General features: G+C 50.0%; 1 protein-coding gene across 1 annotated transcript in view; it reads left to right on the top strand.

Moving 5' to 3' along the window:
• Positions 1-23,993, top strand: part of SHC2 (SHC adaptor protein 2) — a 73,881-nt gene that overhangs the window by 49,353 nt on the left and 535 nt on the right. The window contains exons 3-4 of the mRNA XM_030936726.1: positions 20,056-20,130; positions 20,249-20,353. Coding sequence (XP_030792586.1) covers positions 20,056-20,130; positions 20,249-20,353 — 180 coding nt within the window. The remainder of the gene's footprint in view (positions 1-20,055; positions 20,131-20,248; positions 20,354-23,993) is intronic.

Genomic DNA, 23,993 nt, shown 5'->3' with positions numbered 1-23,993 from the left:
CTCCTGGGTTCAAGCGATTCTCCTGACTTCAAGTGATCCGCCTGCCTCGGGCTCCCAAACTGCTGGGATTACAGGCGTGAGCCACTGTGCCCAGCCCAGAGCTCTTTATATATTCTGGATACAAATTCTAGGTCGGCTATGTGATTTGCAAGTAGACTCTTCCAAACCACAGCCTGTCTGTTCACCCTAACGGTATAGTCTTTGGCATAGAGCAGAAATCATTAATTTGGATGAAGTCCAATTCATCAGTTTCTTCCTTTATGGCTCATTCTTGGGCGTCATCCCTAAGAACTCTTTGCTTAACCTCATGTCTTGAAGATTTTGTTTTGTTTTAAGGAGCAGAGAGTTCAATAGGCAAGAAAGAAGGAAGAAAAAAAGAAGAAGCTCCCCACAGAGACACAGCAGGAGGGGGGCTCCAAAGCCAAGAGAGAAGACCCCATTGAAGATTTTTTTCTCATATTTTACATGTAGACCTGTGATCCTTTTTTTTTTTTTTTGAGACCGAGTCTCGCTCTGTCTCCCAGGCTGGAGTGCAGTGGTGTGATCTGGGCTCACTGTAACCTCCGCCTCCCGGATTCAAGCGATTCTCCTGCCTCAGCCTCCTGGGTAGCTGGCACTACAGGCACACGCCACCACACTCAGCTAATTTTTGTACTTTTAGTAGAGATGTGTTTTCACCATGTTGGCCAGGCTAGTCTTGAATTCCTGACCTCAAGTGATCCACCCACCTCGGCCTCCCAAAGTGCTGGGATTACAGGCATGAGCCACCGTGTCCGGACCCTGTGATCCGTTTTGAATTCCATTCTGAGTGTAAAACATAGCAGAAGTGGGTTTGATTCGGGGGACCCTAGGGAGCCAATGAGGGTCCTTGAGTGAGAGAAGATACAGTTGGCAAGAAGAATCAGGTGAGTAGAGTCAAGTAGCCCATGACAGCCTCACTCTCAGCCTCAGTCTCCCCCCACCAGCAAACAAATTGACGAGACCAGAAGATCTCTAAAGTCCGCTGTCATCAAATGAGGCCACATCCCTGGACGTTTGTCCCCATATTCCCTGTGCCTCCGGAGCAGACTCAGGTCAAACCCCAGCGCCCGCACAACGTGTGTGTGAGCCTCTGTGTCCCGGTGCTTTGATCTTGAGAGTGGCTCAGTGGGACAGCGCCGAGAGCTCACTCGACCCCAAAAAACTGGCTCTTTTTTCTCTCAGACGGCAAAATCAGGTCATTTTTCAATTCCAGTCATTCTCCTTCATATATAAAATGTGCCAAGAGCCACTTTCCCGAAAATCTAAATTGAAAGTAAATAGCACGGGGGACAATTCTCGGTGATAAAACCGCGGATTCTGGAGCTTCTTGGGACAATATTTATTCTCCCTTCTTGCTAATGGCTCCAGCCACCTCCCCAGGTTATTAAAGTAATGCGTTTGCTTAACCTGACTGGGGCCGCATCCCACCCGGGGCTGATTGGGCCCCGCGTGAAGCCCCCCGCCACCCCCCTCCACCGGACAATTATATTAACGGCTGCTGGTTTGCAATTACTATAAATCAGAAAGCGCGTCGGCCTGGGTTTGTTTTTCTTTATTGAAAATGTTTAAACTTCATGCATTGCAAATATCACCGCCTCAGACCGGGATTTAACTCTTTCCTTGAGACTCAGAGGCACGGCTCTCGAGGGCTTTGCTGGGGATGGTGCTAGGATAATCCCTGCTTTCTGAGATGAGGAAACTGAGGCTCAGAGAAGGAATGCCACTTGCCTGGGGTCACACAGCTGGTGGGTCACTGCACTGAAACGGCACTGAGTCTTTTGTTTGTTTTTTTTTTTCATGCCCGATGAAGTTACATTCCTTGTGGCAAATATTTTAAAATGTTGAGCTCTGTTATCTCAGTAAAAACCACCACCAGTGCTGCGGGGGTGGGTGGGTGTGTGGGTGGCATATGTCCTTCCAGAGATTTTTTTTTCTGTGCATATATATTCTGGCATGCACCAAATGAATGCAGGTTTAATGAATTATGCATTCAATAAGCACTGAGGTGTTTATTGAGCACCTACTGTGTGCTGGGTGCTGTTTTATGTGCTGAGGATACAGGAAGCAAAACAGGCTTACCTACAGGTAGTTTCAAGCATAGGGGACAGCCAGGGCAAGGACCCTGAGGCTGGTTCTTGCCTGGCACACAAAGAGGCGAATCAGCACAGGCATGGGGAGTGCAAGCAGGAAAGGCAGGGAGGGTGAAAAGAGCATTGCGTGTGGAATCAGAGGGAGAGGACAGGGCTTCATGGAGCTCTCCAAGGTAGAGTGCTGAGGTTTGCTGAGGATGTGGGTGGGAAGAAGAGAAGGCAGGGAGACCCCAAGATTCCATCTGAGAAGCCACAAGGGCTGACCTCAGCTGATACGGAGAGATGCAGGAGCAGTTTAGGGGGTCCGGTGCAGCCCGACATGGCCCTGTTGAGTGTAAGATGTCCATCAAGGCCAAGTTTGGAGCTGGCAGAGGCCCAGACTGGAGACAAGACTGTCGGTATCAGTGGGTGTAGATGGGTTTAGAGCCCTGAGAGTTAATGAGGCCGACCTGGAAGGCTGTGGATAGAGGAGCACAGAGGCCTGAGAACCCACCCCTTGACCAGCAATGGACAGAGAGAGAGACAGAAGTGGAACCCAGAGAGGTAGAAAGGAAGGCCAGTGTTTCCAGGAGGAGCAGGGCACCAGCCAGTCAGACACTGTCCAGAGGGACGAGAAGGATGGGGCGGGTCAATGCTGACTTCCGTCAGAGGCGTTTGAACCAGGGCAACTCCATCTTGGATAGGGACTGGGTAAAATAAGGCTGAGACCTACTGGGCTGCATTCCCAGACAGTTAGGCATTCTAAGTCACAGGATGAGAGAGGAGGTTGATACAAGATACAGGTAAAAAAGACCTTGCTGATAAAACAGCTTGCAGGAAAGAAGCCGGCCAAATCCACCAAAACCAAGATGGCGACGAGAGTGACCTCTGGTCGTCCTCACCGCTACACTCCCATCAGCGCCATGACAGTTTATGGATGCCATGGCAACGTCAGGAACTTACCCTACATGGTCTATGGTCTAAAAAGGGGAGGCATGAATAATCCACCCCTTGTTCAGCGTATCATCTAAAAGTAACCATAAAAATGGGCAACTCAGGTTGCTCTGACTATGGAGTAGCCATTCTTTATTCCTTTACTTTATTTTATTTATTTATTTATTTATTTTTTTGAGACGGAGTCTCGCTCTGTTGCCCAGGCTGGAGTGCAGTGGCCGGATCTCAGCTCACTGCAAGCTCCACCTCCCGGGTTCACGCCATTCTCCTGCCTCAGTCTCCCGAGTAGCTGGGACTACAGGCGCCGCCACCTCGCCCGGCTAGTTTTTTGTATTTTTTAGTAGAGACGGGGTTTCATCGTGTTAGCCAGGATGGTCTCGATCTCCTGACCTTGTGATCCGCCCGCCTCGGCCTCCCAAAGTGCTGGGATTACAGGCTTGAGCCACCGCGCCCGGCCTATTCCTTTACTTTCTTAATAAACTTGCTTTCGCTTTATGGATTCGCCTTGAATTCCTTCTGGTGCGAGATCCAAGAACCCTCTCTTGGGGTCTGGATCAGGACCCCTTCAGGTAACACTTTGACAAGGGTGGTTTCAGTGGCAGACGGTATGAGAGGCCAGGCTGATTGGAGAAGGCTCAGGAGAAAGAGAGAACAGAAATGCAGACAGCGAGTGTAGACAACTCGATCTCAAGGAGTTTGGCCATAAAAAGAGGCAAGGAGGTCGGGTGCGGTGGCTCACACCTGTAATCCCAGCACTTTGGGAGGCCAAGGTGGGTGGATCACCTGAGGTCAGGAGTTCAAGACCAGCCTGACCAACATGGTGAAACCCCGCCTCTACTAAAAAATACAAAAATCAGCCAGGCGTGGTGGTGAGTGCCTGTAATCCCAGCTACTCGGGAGGCTGAGGCAGGAGAATCACTTGAACTGGGAGATGGAGGTTGCAGTGACCCAAGATTGCGCCACTATACTCCAGCCTGGACAACAGAGCAAGACTCCATCTCAAAAAAAAAAGAAAAGAAAAAGAGGCAAGGATATGGTTGGTCACTGGAGGGAGATGTGGAAGTTTACTTTTTCCCTGTAAGATGGGACTGGTCCAGCAGAGCCAAAAGATGTGACCGAAGAGAAAGGGTCTACTGCTAAAGCCACATCCTTGGGTGGGGACGCAGAGTCCGTATTTATCCTGCCCCTATTGCCTACTCTGTAAAATAGGCATAAGAACAGTATCCAGGCTGGGTGCAATGGCTCACACCTGTAATCTCAGCGCTTTGGGAGGCCGAGGCGGGCAGATCACCTGAGGTTGGGAGGTCGGGACCAGCCTGGCCGACATAGCGAAACCCGTCTCTACTAAAAATACAAAAACTAGCTGGGCATGGTGGTGGGCACCTGTAATCCCAGCTACTTGGGAGGCTGAGACAGGAGAATCGCTTGAACCCGGGAGATGGAGGTTGCAGTGAGCCGAGACCGTGCCATTGTACTCCAGCCTGGGCAAGAAGAGCGAAACTCCATCTAAAAAAAAAAGAACAGTATCCATCACCCAGGCATGGTCCAGGCACCCAGCAAAGTCCAGGCTGATGACATGTCTCTCTCCCCGGGGTGTCTATGAAGGGGTTACCCCCCCGCTCCAGTTTGTGGCAGAACGCAGTTTCCCTCCTGACACCCACCCCCAAGGGAGGTAGACAGTCTCCAGGGAAAACTCAGTGAGTTCCCCCTTTGAGAAAGGGCCCCACAAGTCAAAGTGCTTTTTCAAAAATAAATAGCCTGATTAGCATAACGTATGCAAATGTATGCTAATGTGACAACTATTAAAAGATTTCAAATGTCATCGAGGGAAAACACACCGGGTCTGGCTGGAGGGGTGGGGGACGGGAGGAGAGGATGCAGCCAAGATTCTTGAGAAAGGTCGAGGGGTTCAACCCCATAATCACCAGGGTATACGCTCATACAGACACACACAAACTCACACCTGGGTCCTTCCAGGGTGGCCTTACATCCTCTCCTGGGCAGAATCCCCAGAGCTCTGTCTCCAGGTGTGAGTATTAAGCTCCTGGAAACCCCCCTCCAAATCTTTCCACCAACACACTCTTAAGTGCCTGAAAAACTGTCCAGGGTGACAATCCGTCTCATTCCACCAAGAGTACACATACTTGCTCTGCAAATAATCTCTGGGAAAAGCAATAACAGCATGGGTGACAGAGCCCAGAGCCTTTCCTGAGAATAGGTTAAAAAGGTAGTCTCATCCACTACAAAAACAAAAACAAAAAAACTCCTAAGAACTGGTAAGAGATGGCTCCTATCCATAATAAATCCTCCTTCACTTCAGGGGAAACTTTTCATCCATATCCACTTTGTTTTCTGAGGCTGACAGACAAAAATCAGACCCAGAATGGGGAGACACTTTTCCCAGGGTCACACAGCTGTGTCTGTGACCAAAACTATTGCCAAACTAATCACTAAAACTATTTGGTGTGTTGTTGTTGTTGTTGTTGTTGTTTAGAGACAGAGTCTCACTCCATTGCCCAGGCTGCAGTACAATGATGCTATCACAACTCACTGCAGCCTGAAACTCCTGGGATCATGCAACCTTCTTTACGGGGATCTGTCCTGCAGACCCCAGCTTGCACGATGGATGAATAACGTACCCAGACACCGATATTCAGTGAAAGAGCAGCTACAGGTCCGAGCCACTCACAGACACCATGGAAGGTGTTACAAAGAGTCAGCAGCCACAGCCCTGACAAGCTGGCCCTGTGGGCATTTATTTAGCACAGTTTTTTTTTTTTTTTTTTGAGACAGAGTCTCGCTCTGTCGTCCAGGCTGGAGTGCAGTGGCACCATCTCAGCTCACTGCAAGCTCCACCTCCCGGGTTCACGCCATTCTGCCTCAGCCTCCCGAGTAGCTGGGACTACAGGTGCCCACCACCACGCCCGGCTAATTTTTTTTTGTATTTTTAGTAGAGACAGAGTTTCACCGTGTTAGCCAGGATGGTCTCGATCTCCCGACCTCATGATCCGCCTGCCTTGGCCTCCCAAAGTGCTGGGATTACAGGCTTGAGCCACTGCGTCCGGCCTATTTAGCATAGTTTTAATGACCAAGGCTTTGAGTCAACACACCTGTGGGTAATTAATCTGGTTGCTCCCACCCTGGGAGAGCCATCTTGCCCGTGAGTGATCAGTTTTAGGACCGCATGAAAAAACAAGCTCGTTAAACTCCTCTACATTCCTATGGATCTATGCCCTGAGCTTTTAAGAGAACTCAGCTGCCTTCAGCCAAGACTTTTACCAAAGCTATGCAAACCTCCCGGCCTTCTGAAAAGGTTTGTGTTTATTTCCTCTAAAATATTTCCCACCACCCTGACTGAACCCCCACACCTCTTGCCTCAGCCTCACGAGTAGCTGAGCCTTACAGATGTGTGCCACGACACCCAGGCTCATTATTTTTATTTTTGTGGAGACGGGGTCTTGCTATGCTGCATAGGCTGGTTTCCAACTCTTGGCCTCAAGTGATCCTCCCACCTTAGCCTCCCAAAGCACTGGGATTACAGACGTGAGACACCATGCCTGGCCACCAAAACTCTTTGGTGAGACCAGAATTACTGGAATCATTTTCAGATGAGAAAACTGAGGATCAGAGACGTGAAATGATTTGCCCCAGCTCACACAGCACCTGTGAGGCAGGTCAGGTCAGCTGCTCAAACTTCAGCTGCCCAAATTTCAGTCCATCTGACATCACCTTTCGACTACTTCTACTATTATTTCCTGAATATTTTTCTTCTAATGGACCCACTTCTTAAAATCTTAAATCTATTTAGAAGGAAATTGTTTATCATGATGGTAAATGAAAAGCCAGAATCACTGACCATAAGTAGAAACTAACTTAATGAGAATAAAATCACATTATTAATTTCTGACTAAAGATAGTTGTCTCTGAGCTCTGAGCTGGAGCCTGATCTCTCTCTTTGTCCAAAAAGGGTATTTCACGTGTCAGAGAAGGTGTTAAAGACTGATTCACACCCAATTAAGACTTTCTTCTTGCAAAAGACATGCAAAGGAAGAGCTCTTTCCCTATAAGAGTCCCTGGTTTTAAGACTGTTTTATGTGTCACCTAAAACCATCTCATGGCCACCAGGCTGGGTTCTATCTACCTGAAAGGCAGGAAGACTGTCCCAATTCCTTAGAGTTCTAGAATTATGGCCAGGGATCTATTTGGGCGTTCATACTATCAGTGCTCACAGACATTTCAGTACAGCCCAAAGATGGAGAAGAGATGACTTCACTTATAAACAGACCCATCTGTCCAACCAGCTATCCACTCATCCACCTACCATCCTTCCATTGACCCATCAATCCACCCACACATCCATCTATTCATTCACCCACACATCCATCCATCCACTCATCCATCCATCCATCTATCCATCCATCCATCCATCCATCCATCCATCCACCATTCACCCATAACCCATCCAACCATTCATCCACCCACCATCCGCCCAAACATCCATCCAACCATCCATCCATCTATCCACCCATCCACTACCCAATCATCAATCCATGCATCTACTATCCACCTACCACCCATCCATCTACCCATCCATCCATCCACCCATCCACCTTCCCACCCAGCCATCCACTCACCTATTCAGTAAATATATATCTAGCAACTACTCTATACCAGGCATTGTTCTAGAATATGGACACATAGTGGTGACCAAGACATACCTGGTCACCAACCCCTTGAGGTTTCTGAACCAGTGAGGACACTCTCCATCCCTTGAGCAACAACATGAGGTGGATTAGAGAATTTTTCTCCACTTTTTTAGTGATAAGGGTCGTCTTGGTAGATATGTGTGGGTGTTCCCTGACCTTCATTCTTCCCTCCACCTGTAGGATGCAGAAGCAACCTGGTTTCATCACTGCCTGGCTGCTCTCCAAACCCATTTCCTCCTTCTTCAGGGCACACAACAAGGTATTTCCCAGCATTCCTTGCAGTTGGGGCAGCCATGTGACTTAATTGAACCAATGGAAGGTGGGCAGAAGTGATGTGCCCATGACTTCCGTTCTGGCCCAGGTTTTTTCTGTAACCTACACTTTAAAGATGCGAGGAGGTACAAGACACCGGGGCTTGATCCCTGAGTTACTAGGTGGAAACAAAGGAACATCTGTTTGCTTTTTATATAAGCAACAAACTTCTGTTGGGTCATTGAGCTTTGCCAGTTTATAATGGCAGGGAGTGTTACCTTAACCAATGCACACCTTTCCTCTTTTCCAACCCTGTGAGTGAATTGGTTCCACCTCCGGCTCCAGCCAATCACTGAAGCCTATTCTGCTGGTCTCCTGACTGGCTCAGCCTGGTCATGTGACCAAAGGATGCAGATGGCTACATTGGATGGATTTCCAGGCATCATTGCTTGGAGGACCACTGGGGTTGCTGGGACCAGGGCACAGAACTAGAGAACTGTGCTTCTGACATTCGCCACTGGGAAAGAAAAAAAGAAATTAATTATTTATTGTTACTATTATTTTAATACCCTGCAATCAAAACTGGCCTATTTCCTGGATGATCCAAATTTAGGAACTTGTTCCTGCAGCTTTAATCATCCTGAAGATGCCCTGACTTCTGTCTCCACCCAGACTTGGTCCCAGATCTCTCTCCAGTTCCTCCTGGATGCCTCCTCTTGGAGGTCCACCAGGTACCTCCTACCCAACTCCCAATGCATCCCTTTTATCCCTCCTCCAGCACCTCCTCCTGTAACCCCCTCCCTGATAGCCCCACTCTTTTTCTGGAAAGTTGGGAACAAGCCTCCCTATCTCCCTTTCTTATCAACACCCCACCCTGCCAATTTCACACTCACCAAGTCCTGTTGATTTCAACATTATTGTCTCCATGGCAGCCCCACTCTGTACCCCCTACCTGTGTTTTTCAATAGACACCATCAGCTCCTACAATAGCCTTCTTGATGAGCTCCTAGCAGCCAGGAGAATCGATCTTAAGTGTAAGTCTGACCCTTCCCCTCTCCCCTCCATAACTCTCCATGGCTCCCTAGTGCCCTCAAGAGAAAGTCTAAACTTTATTTTCAAAATTCCTCAGAGTCTAGCTACTTCATTCTTCCTTGCTCCACCCCTGCTTCTCCTTGTTCACCTAGCGCCTGCTCATCTTTAAATGTCATCCCTCAGGGAAGCTTCACCTGACCCCGCTCTACAATGCTGAGAAAGAAGTCTTCCTGAGCTACCCCAGCTGCCTGAGCTTCCCTCATCACAGGCTGACACTCTACGCTGTAACTGCCTGGTTATGTGTCTTTGAATTCCGAGAGGGCAAGGGCTGGGTCTATTTCACCACTGTCTCCAGCCCCCAGCACAGCACCCAGTGTGAGCTTAATAAGTATTTTTCAATGAATGAATGAATGGTGATAGGAAATAGAGGCTTTGTGAATGCTACTATGTGTAGCAGACACTGTGGGTGTCCCTAGTGCACCCACATTTCAGCACCTGCCAACAGCATCCTTCTGCAGTCACCTGGGTGAGGGCCAGGTTGGAAGTCACAGAGAATTGATATCTCAGGAAGCAGCCCTTCGCCAGTGATGGACAGGTGCTGGTGGATAAATACCCCAGCTCCCTCACTCTCTTGGGAAGAACAAGTGCATGATGCTATATGCCATCTTCCAAGGGTATCCAGTGGGACTGAGCCCAATTGCTCAGGGCAGTCATCTGCTCATAAGTGTTGGTTCTTTACCTCCTTGTCTCACTTCCCCACTCTCCTGGGGCTTCCTGAATCACTTCCCACGTAAACAACTTAACCCCAAATCCTTGTTTCAGGAGCTGCTTCTGGGGTATCCAACTTAAGACACTCTGGTAAAAATGAGTCTATAATTTACTGGCTGCCGCTTCCAGGGAGAACTTTGATGTGTTTGGGAAAAAAAGAAAAACAATTGCCTCTTGCTCCCTGTCAGCTGTAGTCCTCACAGCCTCCATGCAGACTGCCACATTTGCAGTTATGTATTAATTGCTTTTATTTTTTTTCCCCCCCAAGAACGGGATGCTCTCCTGCAATATGTGTGTGAGAGAGAGTGTGTGTGTGTTTAATGACGTTCTCATTTGAGATCTGGCCGGATAGCTTTTTGAAGAAAGTCTACCCAGAGCCTGGAACATATAGAAAATTCTCCCAGCTAATAGCACTCCCACCCGCCCATCCATCACAGACGCACCGTGGAATGAAAAACAAGCACATTGATTGGATCTATTTCTAATCGACAGCCTGAGATACTGTTTGAGGTCTGCCATTAGACGGAAGAAGTTGGTGTGGAAGCGGCTGTGTCTGTATTTCTCAAGGGCACGGGGTCTGGTGTGGGGGTTGAGGGGGAGAGAAATAATCATGGCAGCATTTAGCAAGCATTTATTGAGTACCTACTGTGTGCCGGATCCTGTGCTGGGTGCTGGGGACACCATGGTGATTGAGACAGACCCAACCCCACCCTCCCAGTGGGGAAGACATACAGGTCAAGTGGCCCACAATCAGAGCCATGATGGGGGAGATTCAGGCAGCTCTGGGGACCCAGAGAAGGTGTCTGACCCAGCCTGGGAGATCAGGGAGGGCTTCCTGGAGGCAGGGACAGCTGAGCTGAAAGCTGAGAAGGAGTCACCCAAAATAAGAAATAGGGAAGAAGTTGGGCACCGTGGCTGATGCCAGTAATCCCAACACTTTGGGAGTCTGGGGCAGGAAGATCACTTGAGCTCAGGAGTTTGAGACCAGCCTGGGCAACACAGCGAGACCCTATCCCTATATTAAAAAAAAAAAAAAATTAGCTGGGTGTGATGGTGCACACCTGTGGTCCCAGCTACTTGGGAGGCTGAGGTGGGAGACTCACTTGAGGCCAGGAGGTCGAGGCTGCAGTAAGCTATGATCGCACCACTGCACTCTGCCCTGGATGACAGAGCAAGTCCCTGTCTCTAAAACAAACCAACAGGCCGGGTGCGGTGGCTCATGCCTGTCATCCCAGCACTTTGGGAGGCCAAGGTGGGCAGATCACCTGAGTTCAGGAGTTCAAAACCAGCCTGGTCAACATGGTGAAATCCCATCTCTACTAAAAATACAAAAATTATCCAGGCGTGGTGGCAGGAGGTGCCTGTGATCCCAGCTACTTGGGAGGCTGAGGCATGAGAAGTGCTTGAACCCAGGAGGCAGAGGTTGCAGTGAGCTGAGATTGCACCATTGCACTCCGACCTGGGCAAGAGAGTGAGACTCTATTTCTAAATAATAAATAAATCCAAACAAATGGGGAAGAGTATTTTCAGGGAGGAAGAAGAGCATGTGCGAAGGCCTGGGAACAAGTGAAGGTAACTTAGTGTGGCTGGAGTATGGAGTGGGTGGGGAAGAGGAGGCGTAGGAGAGATGCGGAGGGAGAAGTTGGCAGTGCTTTGAGGCCCATAGGACAGGGTTTCCACTTTTCTGGGGACAATATGGAGCCACGGAAGGATTTAGAGCAGGCGAGTGAAAGGCCTTTGCTAAAAACAATCATTTTGGCATAGAAGGATCATATGACTCAACAATTCCAAGCAGGGACTCAGCAGATCCTTGTACACACATGTTCACAGAGCACGATTCACTACAACCAAAGGCAGAAACAACCCAGCGTCCCTGGATGGATGACGGATGAACACAGTGTGGTCCGTCCAAACAGTGGAATATTAACCTTAAAAAGAAAAGAAGTTCTGGCTGGGTTCGGTGACACACACCTGTGATCCCAGCACTTTGGGAGGTCAAGGTGGAAGGATCTCTTGAGCATGGAAATTGGAGACCAGCATGGGCAACATAGTGAGGCCCTGTCTCTACAAAAAAATAATAATAAATAAATAAATAAATAAATAAATAAATAAATAAATAAATAATCTGGGCACGGTGGCATGCACCTGTAGTCCTAGTTACTTGGGAGGTGGAGACTGGAGGATGGCTTGAGCCTGGGAGGTTGAGGCTGCGGTGAGCTATGATAGCGCCACTGTGCTCCAGCCTTGTGACAGAGTGAGACACTGTTTCAAAAAAAGAAAAAAGAAAGAAATGGGCTGGGCACTGTGGCTCATGCCCGTAATCCCATCACCTTGGGAGGCCGAGGTGGGCAGATCACCTGAGGTCAGGAGTTCGAGATCAGCCTGGTCAAAATGATGAAACCCTGTCTCTACTAGAAATACAAAAAAATTAGCTGGGCGTGGTGGCAGGTGCCTGTAATCTCAGCTACTCAGGAGGCTGAGGCAGGAGAATCCCTTGAACCTGGGAGGTGGCCGTGTCAGTGAGCTGAGATCGTGCCACTGCACTCCAACCTGGGTGACAGAGTGAGATTCTGTCTCAAAAAAGAAAAGAGGAGCAGTGGCTCACGCCTATAATCCCAGCACTTTGGGAAGCCGAGGCGGGTGGATCACGAGGTCAGGAGATAGAGACCATCCTGGCGAGCACGGTGAAACTCCGTCTCTACTAAAAATACAAAAAAGCAGCCGGGCGTGGCAGCGGGCGCCAGTAGTGCCACTATTTGGGAAGCTGAGGCAGGAGAATGGCGTGAACCTGGGAGGCGGAGCTTGCAGTGAGCTGAGATTGTGCTACTGCACTCCAGCCTGGGTGACAGAGCAAGATTCTGTCTCAAAAAAAAAGAAAAGAAAAGAAAAGAAAAGGAGTTCTGACATATGCTACAAAGTGGATGAACCTTGAAAACATTATGCTCAATGAAAGAAGCCTACTGTCTACAGAAGGACAAATACCGTATGATTCCACTTATATATTATCCCTAGAGGAGGCAAATTCCTGAAGACAGGATGTAGAATCAAGGTTGCCAAGGGCAATGGGGAGTTATTGCTTAATGGTTACAGGGTTTCTTTTTGGGCTAATGAAAAATTTTTGGAAATAGTGGTGATGGTCGCACAACATTGTGAATGTACTTAATGCCACTGAATTGTACACTTTAAAATGATTAAAATGTCCAGCCTGGGCAACATAGCAAGACCCTGTCTCTACAAAAACAATTTTAAAATTTGGTCCGGGCATGGTGGCTCACACCTGTAACCCCTTCACCTTGGAGGCTGAGGCAAGTGGATCAACTTGAGGCCAGGAGTTTGAGACTAGCCTAGCCAACATGGCGAAACCCCATTTCTGCTAAAAATACAAAAAATTTGCTGGGCATGGCAGTGAACGCCTGTAATCCCAGCTACTTGGGAGACGGAGGCACGAGAATCTCTTGAACCCCAGAGGCAGAGGTTGCAGCAAGCCTAGATCGTGCTACGGCACTCCAGCCTATGCAACACAGCAAGACTCTGTCTCAAAAAAAAAAAGAAAAAGAAAAAACAATAGCTGGGAGTGGTGACACACACCTGTAATCCCAGCTACTCGGGAGGCTGAGGTGGGAGGATCACTTGAGCCCAGGAGTTCAAGGCTGCAGTAAGCTATGATTGTACCACTGCACTCCAGCCTGGGTGACAGAGCAAGACTCTGCCTCTGAGAAAAGATAAATATAAAAGTAGTTAAGATGGTGAATTTTATATTATGTATATTTTACCACAATTTTTTTTTTTTAAAAAAAAGAGAGAGAGAGAAATGAATAGGCCGGGCGCGGTGGCTCAGGCCTGTAATCCCAGAACTTTGGGAGGCTGAGGTGGGTGGATCACTTGAGGTCAGGAGTTCCTGACCAGCCTGGCCAACGTGGTAAAACCCCCATCTGCACTAAAAACACAAAAATTAACCAGGTGTGGTGGTGCACCCCTGTAATCCCAGCTACTCAGGAGGCTGAGACAGGAGAATCACTGGAACTTGGGAGGCAGAGATTGCAGTGACCTGAGATGACACCACTGCACTCCAGCCTGGGAGACAGAGCAAGACTCCACCTCAAGAAAAAAATAAAAAAGTATGCAATCACTTTAGCTGCTGTGGGAGATCCAGGATAAAGTAAGTCCAGGAGGTGTCAGGGGTTCAGATCGGGATAAAGGCAAAGGCGCAGGTGAGAGGTGGGAGGTTAGGGACGTGGTTTGGGTGTGGTTTGGGCATGGCTTGGAGGCGGGGCTAACAGGACGCCAGGGAGAGATGAGAATGAAATGGAAAATGAAGGATAAAGCAGGCAGCTGAGTTCCTGCACCCATACCCCAATTCACCTGCAAGTCCTCGTGGCCTCACATCTCCAAACACGCCACCCTTTATGGCCCAGCCTGAGATGGCCCTAACAAGGAGTCCCAAATGGGGATTAATGCCACTTCCTCAGTACAAAGAAAGATTAAAGCGGACACTGGGTAAAAACACTCCATCCCGGCCGGGCAGCGTGGCTCACGCCTGTCAGCATGCTGGGAGGCGAGGCAGGTAGATCCCCTGAGGTCTGGAGTTCAAGACCAGCCTGGGTAACATGGTGAAACCCCGTCTCTACTAAAAAATACAAAAAATAAGCTGGGCATGGTGGTGGCTACTCCAGAGGTTGAGGCAGGAGAATCACTTGAAAACGGGAGGTGGAGGTTGCAGTGAGCCGAGATCGTGCCACTGCACTCCAGTCTGGGCAACAGAGTGAGACTCCATCTCAAAAAAATAAAAAATGAAAAACAGCACTCCATCCTGGCAGCCGTTCCTCCACGTGCGTTCACTTACAAGGTGCAGATGTAATACCTGCTTTTAAATTCAATTAAGTCAGAATCAGTTCTGCTCCTAGAATACATTACCCAGTTGGAGACAGCAGGGGGAAGAGGGAAAAAAAAAACCCACACACACAAAACACAACGCAGACCTATTTCGAGATTTCCCTCTAAATGGATTTTAATTCTCCTGATTTATCAGAGGCCAGAGGAGCTGCTGACAGGCTGCATTTGGTGTCTGCAAATGCAGTTTCAGCCACAGGGAGGGGAGAGGAGGGATCGAGTTTATGTTGTCATTTGCCTCCAGTGTTGGAGGTCTGGGGTCGCCCAGAGATAGGTTCGAATCCCAGCTTTGCTATTCACTGGCTTCATGACCTTCAGCCAAGCACTGCATCCTCTCAGAGCTTTGATACCTACTCCTCTGGAAAATGGGAACAATGAATGACAGGGCTTATTTCAGAAGACCCTTGTGAACGATGGCCTGGATTATCCACAAGAATTCAAGTTAAATCCTCAGCACAAGGCTTGGCGCATACAGAATGCTCAGTAATGCAGGGATGATGGTGATGGTGATGAAGGTCATCGTTGTTGGTTTTTTGTTTGTTCGTTTGTTTTTTGAGATGGATTCTCACTTCGTCACCCAGGCTGGAGTGCAGAGGCATCATCTTGGCTCACTGCAACTTCCGCCTCCCAGGTTCAAGAGATCCTCGTGCCTCGGCCTCCCAAGTAGCTGGGATTACAGGGGTGCACCACCACACCTGGTTAATTTTTGTGTTTTTAGTGCAGATGGGGGTTTTACCACGTTGGCCAGGCTGGTCAGGAACTCCTGACCTCAAGTGATCCACCTGCCTCAGCCTCCCAAAGTGCTGGGATTACAGGCATAAGCCACCACACCCAGACCACTGTTGGTATTTTTTTTTCCAACCAGAGACACAGCCCTGTGCTAGACTACTGTAGGGAAAGAAAAAAGATGCATGAGGCTCGAGTCTGGCCTTTGGAGGCTGGGAGGCTTTGGGTAAGCAGGGAAGCAAGGAGTAGGATGGTCCAGTAGGTGGACAGGCCTAAGCAAAGCAGTGGAGGTGGGATTGAAACCGGAATTTGCTGGGGACAAGTGACTGAACATGTCCATCCTATGTCCCATTTCATCAGGGAGCGCACCGACCAATCCGGAGGACCAAAGGCAGATAATTATCTAACCTGCTCTCTGTCCCGGGAAGCCCCCATTTGGCCTTGAACTTCCCAGGCACGAAGAAAGCTCCCCTGCCACTCCCCATAGTATCACTCACCTGATTGGAGCAGGGTCCAGGGGATCAGCGCCCTGCAGCCAGGTCGGATAGCCTCAGAGATCATCAGGGCACCTGGCCCAACATCCAGTCTCCCATTTCACAGTGAGGACACAGGCTCGGAACACAGAAGGAGCCATCCTGAGGCCACAGAGCTCAAAGCTGTCCCCTTGCAGGCCTGGGTTCTACTGGCACTGGGTTCAGACTCTACCATCTGACATTGGGCGAGCACCCCACACTGGGCCTCAGTTGTACCATCTGTAGACGGGGAAGGAAAAGCGAAGTTTCCTGAGCCAAAAGGCTAATCTGTAGGGTCAGGTCAGAGGGCGCTGGGACCCCAGGAGGGCGTTTGTCTTTAGAAGAGCCTAGTGAGGCCAGGCGCAGCGGCTCCCGCCTGTAGTCTCAGCACTTTGGGAGGCCAAGGCACGCGGATCTCGAGGTCAGGTCAGGAGATCAAGATCATCCTGGCCATCGTGGTGAAATCCCGTCTCTACTAAAAATAAAAAAATAAAAAATAAATTAGCTGGGCATGGTGGCACACGCCTATAGTCCCAGCTACTCGGGAGGCTGAGGCAGGAGAATTGCTTGAACCCAGGAGGCAGAGCTTGCAGTGAGCCAAGATCGCACCACTGCACTACAGCCTGGCAACAGAGCGGGACACTCCGTCTCAAAAAAAAAAAAAAAAAGCCTAGGGAAGGGGATTTTCAGACCAAAATCAGAAAAGGTTTTAGGACAAAAAGGGTCCTGGCCTGTAATGTCCCCCGGGGAGCTCAGGGGGGCCATAGTCGGCTCTCCCAAAGGGTTGCTTCATCCACAGAAGGCCTCCCTTCACCCCAGGCCCATAGCCCTCATCTGTGCCTGCCCTGAAAGGGCAACTGGGGAGGGTGGGAGGTGTCAAGGACACTCTAGTCCCAGTATTAGGGTTGGGGGGCAGAGGTTTGACGCTAGGGTTGGGAAGGCTAAAGAGAGGCGCAGCGGCTCATTCCTGTAATCCCAGTATTTGGGGAGGCCGAGGCAGGTAGATCACTTGAGGTCAGGAGTTTGAGACCAGCCTGGGCAACATGCTGAAACCCCGTCTCTACTAAAAATACAAAACATTAGCCAGCCGTGGTAGAGCTTGCCTGTCATCCCAGCTACTCGGGAGTCTGAGGCAGGAGAATCACTTGAACCTGGGAGGCGGAGGTGGCAATGAGCCAAGATCGTGCCACTGCACTCCAGCCTGGGAATCAGAGCGAGACTCTGTCTCAAAACAAGAAAAAAGTAGTTATCCTTGAGAGGGTCTAATTGCGAGGCAGCACCAAGGGAGCTTCTGAGGGGAATGTTCTCCGTCTTGCTGTGGTGGTAGCCAAATGGGTCTATGTCCATGTCACGATTCCTCAGGCTACACACAAGATTTGAGCACTTTATAAGTTATACATCATTAAAAGAGAGGGAGGACTCAGAGAGGGGCAGAGAGAAAGAGAGACAGAAACAGAGAAAAGAGGACAAAGATAAACAGAAATTGAGAGACATAGAGGAAACTGAGATATAGGAAGAGAGAGAGAGACAGAAGCGGAGAGACAGGAAGAGGCAGAGAGAAGAAAAGAAGAAGGAAAAGGAGTTTCAAAGCAGAAAGGTGGGGAGAAATGAGGAAATTGGGAAGAAGAACTGAGGACTGGAGAAAAGAAGGCCAAAAAGAGGGGGTGAAAGGAGGAAAAAATAGCAAATGGCCCGAGAAGGGGCGGGAGAGAGCGGCTGGGGAGGCCAGGAAGCCAGGAGCTGTCACAGGCGAACATGTCCTTAATTGTAATTACATGGGAACATTTAGTTTGTAGATGCAGCAGAAATGAAAACACTGCGCTTTGCCCATTAATCTAATGGCTGTTAGTCAATCACTCTTCAAATGGAACCCCCCACTTCACCTCGGGGCTGTGGTTGCATGGGGAGTGTCCTGTGGGAGCAGATCAGAGGAGATGGTTTTAAACTAATGATGTCCTCAGGGATACCCAGAGGGACAGTTCTGGGAAGAACAGAATTTCCCCACCAAAAACCCATGGCTGGTGAATTTCTGAGCCCTGCAAACAGCTACCAGCCCAGAAGTCGGCAGCTGGCGAGTGGGAGTTCTAATCTGCAAGGCTAGATTAGGGGAGATACAATGTATCCAAGAGAGATCAAGGTTCTTTCACTCACCCTAGGGGGTGGGGGAAGCCTTCCTAGAAGGGCTGACATCTAAACCGTGCTTAAATGTATACTTTGAGGCAGGCAAGCAAAAAAGGAAGGAAGAAAGGCCTTCCAAAGAGAGAGAACAGCTTGTGCAAAGGTTGAGAAGGAATTATGCTTATAACCATGAGCGTGACTGGGTGGGAAGTGGGGTGGGGATGGGGAGGGGGGTGTAGCTGGGGAAGTCAGCAGAGCCCAGACCACTCATAAGACATGCTGAGGAGATAGAACTTTGTCCTGAGGGCGACAGGGAGTCATGGAGGGTTCACAACAGGTGAACGCAGTCCAGGATGATCTTTTTAAAACATTGGGGGCCCCTCCTATGATATTTCACTTACTCAAAAAGAGAGAGCTTCCTGGTCCTGGAGGCATGTAAAGTAAGGTCACACTAACCACCAAGGGGGACCCTGGGGGAGATTTCAGTATCAGGTGGGGCTGAGGCTAGGACTGCAGAATCGGGGTTCTTAGGCAGGAGGGCGAGATGCTGAGAGAGGTTTGATGTGTTACTAATCTCGCTTGGGGGGTACACTTGGCCCTCCGGCTTTGAGACAGTGAGGAGCAGGGGGTGTGGATGACTCAGGAGTACAGGCGCCAGAGTGGGAGGTTTGAGTCAGCGCCTAGTGTATACCTCTCCCAGCCACTCTCAGCTGGAGGTGACTCATTCATTCATTTGGCCTTGAATGTAGAGGCCTGGAGTGGGGAATGGGGGAAGGAAAAGACCACCCAACTATCCGCCTACTGTTCACGCCTCCTGCCACTGTGGGTCCGGTCCTGTGCAGGAACCACCGATGCACCTCCCCCACAACCCAATACTCCTAGAATGAAATCTGTTGGCTCCAAATAGACCTTGGTCTTGTCCTCTCCTCACTCCTCCTGTGGTTCCAGCCTTGATCTGGCACCATCAATGCTTATCTGGATGAGCCAGGGTCACCTCCATCCTGGTCCCTGGCTCCCACCCCACAGTCTATCCTCCCCACAGCAAGCAGTCAGAGAGCTCCTATGAACCTCCTATGAGTCAGCATCCATCCCACCTCTACCCACAGCCCTCCACGGCTTCCATCTCCCTTAGGGTCAAAGCCCAAGTCCTTACTAAGTGCTAAAAGGCCCTGCAAGGCCTATCCCATCCCTTCCCCACCCTCTGCTCCCCTCCATCCTCTCTCCCCCTCCTCACTCTGCTCCGGCCACACAGGCCTCCTTGCTGTTCCGCCAGACTTAGTGCTGCCTCGGTACCTTTGCACAGGCTGGTTCCCTCCACCTGGAACTCTTCTCCCAGTTCTTCCCACAGCTTCTTTTTATTCTCCCTAAACATCACCTCCTCAGGAAAGCCCTCCTTGATTGCTGGTCTAAAGTGACATCCAACTCGCTCTCCACCTCATCCCCTTGTTTTTATTGTCATTTTTCTTTTATTTGGCAGGTATGGTCTTTTGAAATGACCCGCTGTATCTACCCATCTACCTCTGTTTTCCTCCACCAGACCTCAGGGTGGAGTCTGGGCCCGACTCGGTGGTGCCCTATCCCCAGCACCCCGTCTTGGTAAGTGCTCGTTGCCTGATTGAATGAATCTTCACAGCAGTCCCGGGATGTGGAGGCTTTTATCTACCCCATTTCACACAGGGGAAACTGAGGCTCAAAGACATGGAGCCCTGCCCCCCACCACTTGTGGGTGCTCCGAGGATGTTCCGTGGACCATGAGCGCTCCCTGGAATTCTGTGGCAGGAATGCTGCGGTCTCGGGCAGTTCCACAAAAGGAGGTGTGTTCTGAGTGGGGGTGGGTGCGTCTGTCCTTGCCTCCTGGGGGACAATGTGTGTGTGTGCAGGGAGGCGGGGGACGGAGTGGAAGGGTGTTAAAAGAACCCTTGGGAAGGGAGCTGCTAATTTAGCTGCGGGAAGGGGACCCTCTCATTCCCCTTCTGCTCTTCCCACCCCTCCCCCTCCCCCACCAAGATGCCCAGGCGAGGGGACCCTCGTGGGAGAGGTACAACACGGAGTAGGGGGCAGCGTGGAGTTGGGGGACAGGAAGTAGGGGCGACACACTCCCAAAGACCCCCTCACAGCCCCGCAGATATTGCAAATTCCTCATTTCCTGCACTCCCCCCTCGCTTCCCCTACCCTCTCCTCCCCTTCCCCCCTCCCACAGGATCCTCCAGGGCTGGCCCCTGCAACCCCCTCCCGGGTCCCGGGAGCTCCAGCCCCGCTCCCGCCCACTGGATGCCCGCAGCCAATGGCCGCGCCGCCTGATGAGGTAATGCGCCCCCTCTGCGCCCCCATTGGCCAGCCTGGAGCCCATTCCCTTGTCCCCTGCAAGCTGTGGAGACCTTGCGAGGCGTGGGCGGGGTCCTCCCAGGGTGGCACCTGGGCACCTGCGTTCCCCCATTCCCCTCTCTGTGAAACCCCCACTTGCCCCTCCCCCTCTTCGGGCCCAGGAGGGTCCAGGGGCTGAACTTGGGGGACTCCTGCCCCCAGGGACGCCTGATTCCTCCCATAGGAGCAGGAAGGACAAAAGACACCCCCATGCCCCCAGTAGTCAAAGACCCCCGAGCTGCCCATCCCAGACACTCGCGCATGTATGGAGCGCCTACTGTATGCCAGCCCGAGACTCACTGGGGATGCAGCGGTGGTGACATCAGCCCCTGGTCCCTGTCCCCACGGGGCTCCCAGGATAATGGGGAAGAGGGACAGGCCACCAGCCACGTCTTCCCCCTCCTAGTCGGTGCTGCGGATGGAGGGTGAGGAGGGTAGGCAGAGGCAGGAGGGGACAGCCCCTCTTAATGATCTTGTTCCCTTTTTGTTTATATACCGTGGCCTCCAGGAGCCTTTGGGAGCCGTATCTCCTCGTCCACGGCTGTATTCATTCAACAAATATGTCCTTAATCCCCACTCCCCCCTCTACTGCCTCTTGTTTTGTATATTCCCCCTTCTATCCCCATAACCACTAGAATTGGCTTTTTTTTTTCTTTTTCTTTGACAGGGTCTTGTTCTGTCGCCCAGGCTGGGGTGCAGTTGTGTGATCTCAGCTCACTGCAGCCTCAACCTTCTGGGCTCAGGTGATCCTGCCACCTCAGCTTCCCAAGTAACTGGGACTACGGGTGCATGCCACCACGGCCGGCTAATTTTTAATTTTTTATAGAAATAAGGTCTCGCTACATTGTCCAGGCTGCTCTCCAACTCCTGGCTTCAAGCGATCCTCCTTCCTCGGCCTCCCAAAGTTCAGAATGGGTTTTAAAAAAAAAAAACTTGTGGGTGTTCTTGAAACCAGTAAGGTTGTTTTGTCTGCCTGCGTTTCTTTTTTCTTTCTTTCTTCTTTTTTTTTAAGACAGAGTTTTGCTCTTATTGCCCAGGCTGGATTGCAATGGCGCGATCTCGGCTCACTGCAACCTCTGCCTCCCAGGTTCAAATGATTCTCTTGCCTCAGCCTCCCGAGTAGCTGGGATTACAGGTATGCGCCACCACATCTGGCTAATTTTATATTTTTAGTAGAGACGGGGTTTCTCCATGTTGATCAGGCTGGTCTCAAACTCCCAACCTCAGGTGATCCCCCTGTCTCAGCCCCGCAAAGTGCTGGGATTACAAACATGAGCCACCGCGCCCGGCCGCGTTTCTTTTTTCTTAACTTTCTTATTGAGATGAAACTTGGAAACCCCAAACACAGAAATCTCAAGAATACAGCCGGGTGAATTTTGACCTAAACACACAGGGGTGCTTGTCACCAGCAGCCAGATGGAGATAAAGATTTAGGGCCCCTAACTAGGGGGAGGGGAGTAAGGTGAGGTCTGGTAGCAGAACAAGGAATTCTCTTTGTTTCTGATACAGTCTCATTCTGTTGTTCAGGCTGGAGTACAGTGGCACGACCTCAGTTCACTGTAACCTCCACCTCCCAGGCTTAAGCGATTCTCCTGCCTCAGCCTCCCGAATAGCTAGGATTATAGGCACCCGCCACCACGCCCAGCTAATTTTTGTATTTTTAGTAGAGACAGGATTTCACCATGTTGGCCAGGATGATCTCAAACTCCTGACCTCAGGTGATCTGCCCGCCTTGGCCTCCCAAAATGCTGGGATTACAGGCTTGAGCCACCATACCTGGCCGGAATTCTCTCTTTGTTAGCAAGTTTGATTTTTTTTTTTTTTTTTAGATAGGGTCTCACTCTATCTCCCAGGCTGGAGTGCAGTGGCATGATCTCAGCTCACTGCAACCTCCACCTCCCGGGTTTAAGTGATTCTCCTGCCTCAGCTTCCTGAGTAGCTGGGATTACAGGCATCCACCACCACGCCTGGCTACTTTTTGTATTTTTAGTAGAGACAGGGTTTCACCATGTTGGCCAGGCTGGTCTCGAACTCTTGACCTCAGGTGATCTGCCCGCTTTGGCCTCCCAAAGTGCTGGAATTACAGGCATGAGCCACCGTGCCCGGTTCATCCCAGATTTTTTTGTTTTCTTCAACTTTTAAGCTCAGGGATACATGTGCAGGTTGTACAGGTTTGTAACAGAGGTAAGCCTGTGCCATGGTAGTTTGCTGCATGGATCATTTGCTTGCCATGGTAGTTTGCTGCTAGGTATTAAGCCCAGCATCCATTAGCTATTCTTGGTAATGCTCTCCCTCCCTCCCTCTTCCAGCAGGCCCCAGTGTGTGTTGTTCCCCACCCTGTATCCATGTATTCTCATCATTATTCAGCTCCCGCTGTTAGGTGAAAACGTGCAGTGTTTGGTTTTTTGTTCCTGTGTTAGTTTGCTGAGGATAATGGCCTCCAACACCATCCATGACCCTGCAAAGGACGTGAGCTCGTTCCTTTTTATGGCTGCATAGTATTCCATGGTATGTGTATATGTACCACATTTTCTTAATCCAGTCTATCATTGATGGGCCATCTGGATATTTTATTTTCATTAATTTTGATTTTTTTAAAAAAAATATTGTATTGGGCTGGGCACAGTGGCTTATGCCTATAATCCTATCACTTTGGGAGGCTGAGGCAGGAGGATCACTTGAGCCCACAAGTTAGAGGCCAACCTGAGCAACATAGCAAGACCCCATCTCTACAAAAGATGAAATAACTTAGCCGGGCATGGTGGCACATGCCTGTGATCTCAGCTACTCAGGAAGCTGAGGTGGGAGGATCACTTGAGCCCAGGAGATGGAGGCTGCAGTGAGCCGTGGTTGTGCCACTGCACTCCAGCCTGGGCAATAGAGCAAGACCCAATCTGTTTTAAAAAAAAAAAAAAAGGTGAGACAGGTGGATCATTTGGGGTCAGGAGTTTGAAACCAGCCTGGCCAACATGGTGAAATTCTGTCTATACTAAAAATACAAAAATTAGCCAGTCATGGTGGCACAGACCAGTAATCCCAGCCACTTGGGAACCTGAGGCAGGAGAATTGCTTGAACCCGGGAGGCAGAGGTTGTGGTTAGCCAAGATTGTGCCACTGCACTCCAGCCTGGGTGACAGAGCAAGACTCCATCAAAAAATAAATTAATTTTTAAAAAATAAAGAAAAGAAAGAGAGAGAAAAGGAAGGGAGGGATGGAGGGAGGGAAAAAGGAAGAAAGAGAGAGAGAGACAGAAAGAAAAGAAAAAGAGAAAGAAGAGAGAAAGAAAGAAAGAGAAAGGGAGGGAGGGAGGGAAGGAAGGAAGGAAGGAAGGAAGGAAGGAAGGAAGGAAGGAAGGAAGGAAGGAAGGAAGGAAGGAAGGAAGGAAGGATGGAAGGAAGGGGAAAAGAAAGGTCAGGCACAGTGGCTCAGGCCTGTAATCCCAGCACTTTGGGAGACCAAGGCAGTGGATCACCTGAGATCAGGAGTTCGAGACCAGCCCAAACAACGTAACAAAACCCCGTCTCTACTAAAAATACAAAAATTAGCTGAGCGTGGTGGTGTGTGCCTGTAATCCCAGCTAC

This window comes from Rhinopithecus roxellana, chromosome 8, assembly GCF_007565055.1.
Source record: "Rhinopithecus roxellana isolate Shanxi Qingling chromosome 8, ASM756505v1, whole genome shotgun sequence".
NCBI lineage: Eukaryota > Metazoa > Chordata > Mammalia > Primates > Cercopithecidae > Rhinopithecus > Rhinopithecus roxellana.
The sequence above is the reverse complement of the archived record's forward strand: the minus strand, read 5'-3'. Positions and strand labels throughout refer to the sequence as shown.